Genomic DNA, 2,817 nt, shown 5'->3' on the forward strand with positions numbered 1-2,817 from the left:
TTGCTGCTTGCTGTGCGCTCCACAATATCTGAGAGAGTAAGGGGGAGACCTTTATGGCGGGGTGGGAGGTTGAGGCAACTCGCCTGGCCGCTGATTACGCGCAGCCAGACATCAGGGCGGTTAGAGGAGCACAGCAGGGCGCGGTGCGCATCAGAGAAGCTTTGAAAACGAGTTTTGTGACTGGCCAGGCTACTGTGTGAAACTTCTGTTTGTTTCTCCTTGATGAACCCTCCAAACCCCCCCCCGACCCAGTTCACTCTACTTCCCTGTAAACCAACCACCCCACCCCACCCTCCCCTCCCGCTTGCAGAGACAATAAAGTCATTGTTTTTTCACATTCATGCATTCTTTATTAGTTCCTCACAGAAGTAGGGGGATAATTGCCAAGGTAGCCTGGGATGGGTGGGGGAGGAGGGATGGAAAAGGACACACTGCATTTTAAAACTTTAACATTTATTGAAGGCCAGCCTTCTGATGCTTGGGCGATCATCTGGGGTGGAGTGACTGGGTGGCCGGAGGCCCCCCCACCGTGTTCTATGGAACTTGGGGAGGAGGGCTGTTGGTTACACAGGGGCTGTAGCGGCGGTCTCTGCTACTGCTGCCTTTCCTGCAACTCAACCATACGCTCGAGCATATCAGTTTGATGCTCCAGCAGACGGAGCATTGCCTCTTGCCGTCTGTCTGCAAGCTGACGCCACCTATCGTCTTCAGCCCGCCACTTGCTCTGTTCATCCCGCGATTCAGCCCGCCACCTCTCCTCTCGTTCATATTGGGCTTTTCTCATCTCCGACATTGACTGCCTCCACAAATTCTGCTGTGCTCTATCAGCCTGGGAGGACATCTGCAGCTCCGTGAACATATCGTCCCTCGTCCTACGTTTTCTCTTTCTAATGTTCACGAGCCTCTGCGAAGGAGAAACATTTGCAGCTGGTGGAGGAGAAGGGAGAGGTGGTTAAAAAAGACACATTTTAGAGAACAATGGGTACACTCTTTCATTACAAGGTCGCATATTTCGGCTTGCAGGCAGCCATGGTAGGCCACAGTGTTTTGGCTTTTTTAACCTTCTTAACATGCGGGAAAGGTTGCAAACAGCAGCGCATTTCCCATATCAAGGATGAATTGGGTTGTCCATTTAAAATGGGGTTTCAATGTAAAAGGAGGGGTTTCCTGGTTAACATGCGGTTTCCTGGTTAACATGCGGTTTCCTGGTTAACATGCGGCACAAACACAAGTAAACCACCCCCCCACACACACACACACACGATTCTCTGGGATGATCACTTCACCCCTCCCCCCACCACGTGGTTAACAGCGGGGAACATTTCTGGTCAGAAGAGCAGGAACGGGCGCCTCTGAATGTCCCCTTAATAAAATCACCCCATTTCAACCAGGAGAGCTTTCTGGAGATGTCCCTGGAGGATTTCCGCTCCATCCCCATACACGTTAACAGACTTTTCCAGTAGATGTACTGGCCGCGCTTGCCAGGGCAAAGTAATCATTAAACACGCTTGCTTTTTTTTTGTAATGTTTACAAATATTTACAAAGTTACACTCACCAGAGGTCTCCTGTGTGCCCTGAGGGTCTTGGGTGAGTTCGGGGGTTACTGGTTCCAGGTCCAGGGTCACAAACATATCCTGGCTGTTGGGGAAACCGGTTTCTCTGCTTCCTTGCTGCTGTGAGCTACCTACAGTACCTCCATCGTCATCTTCCTCGTTCCCCGTACCGTCTTCCCTGTGTGTTTCTCCAGTGAGAGAGTCATAGCACACGGTTGGGGTAGTGGTGGCTGCACCCCCTAGGATCGCATGCAGCTCCGCGTAGTAGCGGCAAGTTTGCGGCTCTGCCCCGGACCTTCCGTTTGCTTCTCTGGCTTTGTGGTAAGCTTGCCGTAGCTCCTTAATTTTCACGCGGCACTGCTGTGTGTCCCTGTTATGGCCTCGGTCCTTCATGGCCTTGGAGATCTTTTCTAATACTTTTCCATTTCTTTTACTGCTACGGAGTTCAGCTATCACTGCTTCATCTCCCCATATGGCGAGCAGATCTCGTACCTCCCGTTCGGTCCATGCTGGAGCTCTTTTGCGATCCTGGGAGGACTCCATCACGGTTACCTGTGCTGATGAGCTCTGCGTGGTCACCTGTGCTCTCCACGCTGGGCAAACAGGAAATGAAATTCAAACCTTCGCGGGTCTTTTCCTGTCTACCTGGTCAGTGCATCTGAGTTGAGAGTGCTGTCCAGAGCGGTCACAATGAAGCACTGTGGGATAGCTCCCGGAGGCCAATAACATCGAATTCCGTCCACACTACCCCAATTCCGACCCGCAAAGGCCGGTTTTATCGCTAATCCCCTCGTCAGAGGTGGTGTAAAGAAACCAGTTTAAAGGACCCTTTAAGTCGAAAGAAAGGGCTTCATTGTGTGGACGTGTCCAGGCTTAATTCGGTTTAACGCTGCTAAAGTCGACCTAAACCCGTAGTGTAGACCAGGCCTAAGAGCTATCAGCATAATTTATGCTACTTGACATGAGGATTTGCTTATTCTTTTGGTGATTCCACAGCAGGGCTCCACAATACGGTGAAATGGTGAGTGACTATTTATAAAATAGTCATTACTATAACCACACTAAATATCTGTGCATATTTTGTTGCATATACAGTAAACAGGTCACTTTGCACACATTAAACTTGGGACTAAGCAAACAACTCCCTCATTCAGTGGAAAAGGATCTCTCTCTCTTACACACACACACACACACACACACACACACACACACACACACACACACACACACACACACACAGTTTACAAGACCACTGGCCAATGT

The 2,817-nt window shown here is 50.2% G+C and overlaps 1 protein-coding gene across 1 annotated transcript; it reads right to left on the reverse strand.

Moving 5' to 3' along the window:
- Positions 1-341: 341 nt before the first annotated feature.
- LOC135981116 (myb/SANT-like DNA-binding domain-containing protein 2) lies at positions 342-2,482 on the reverse strand. Its single transcript, XM_065582407.1, has 2 exons — positions 1,557-2,482; positions 342-927 (listed from the first exon to the last, which is right to left on the reverse strand). Exons 1-2 carry the CDS (start codon positions 2,095-2,097, stop codon positions 593-595), a joined length of 876 nt encoding a protein of 291 aa, XP_065438479.1. The 5' UTR covers positions 2,098-2,482; the 3' UTR covers positions 342-592.
- Between the last annotated feature and the right edge of the window lie 335 nt (positions 2,483-2,817).

The sequence above is a fragment of the Chrysemys picta genome, chromosome 2 (assembly GCF_011386835.1).
Source record: "Chrysemys picta bellii isolate R12L10 chromosome 2, ASM1138683v2, whole genome shotgun sequence".
NCBI classification, from domain to species: Eukaryota; Metazoa; Chordata; order Testudines; family Emydidae; genus Chrysemys; species Chrysemys picta.

What these genes read in the sequence shown, in the direction of transcription:
- LOC135981116 (XM_065582407.1), bottom strand. Translation starts at nt 2,097, where the DNA reads ATGGAGTCCTCCCAGGATCGCAAAAGAGCTCCAGCATGGACCGAACGG. An exon ending in GGGCACACAGGAGACCTCTG is followed by an intron (nt 928 to 1,556) that starts GTGAGTGTAACT and finishes CTCCTCCACCAG; the next exon opens with CTGCAAATGTTTCTCCTTCG.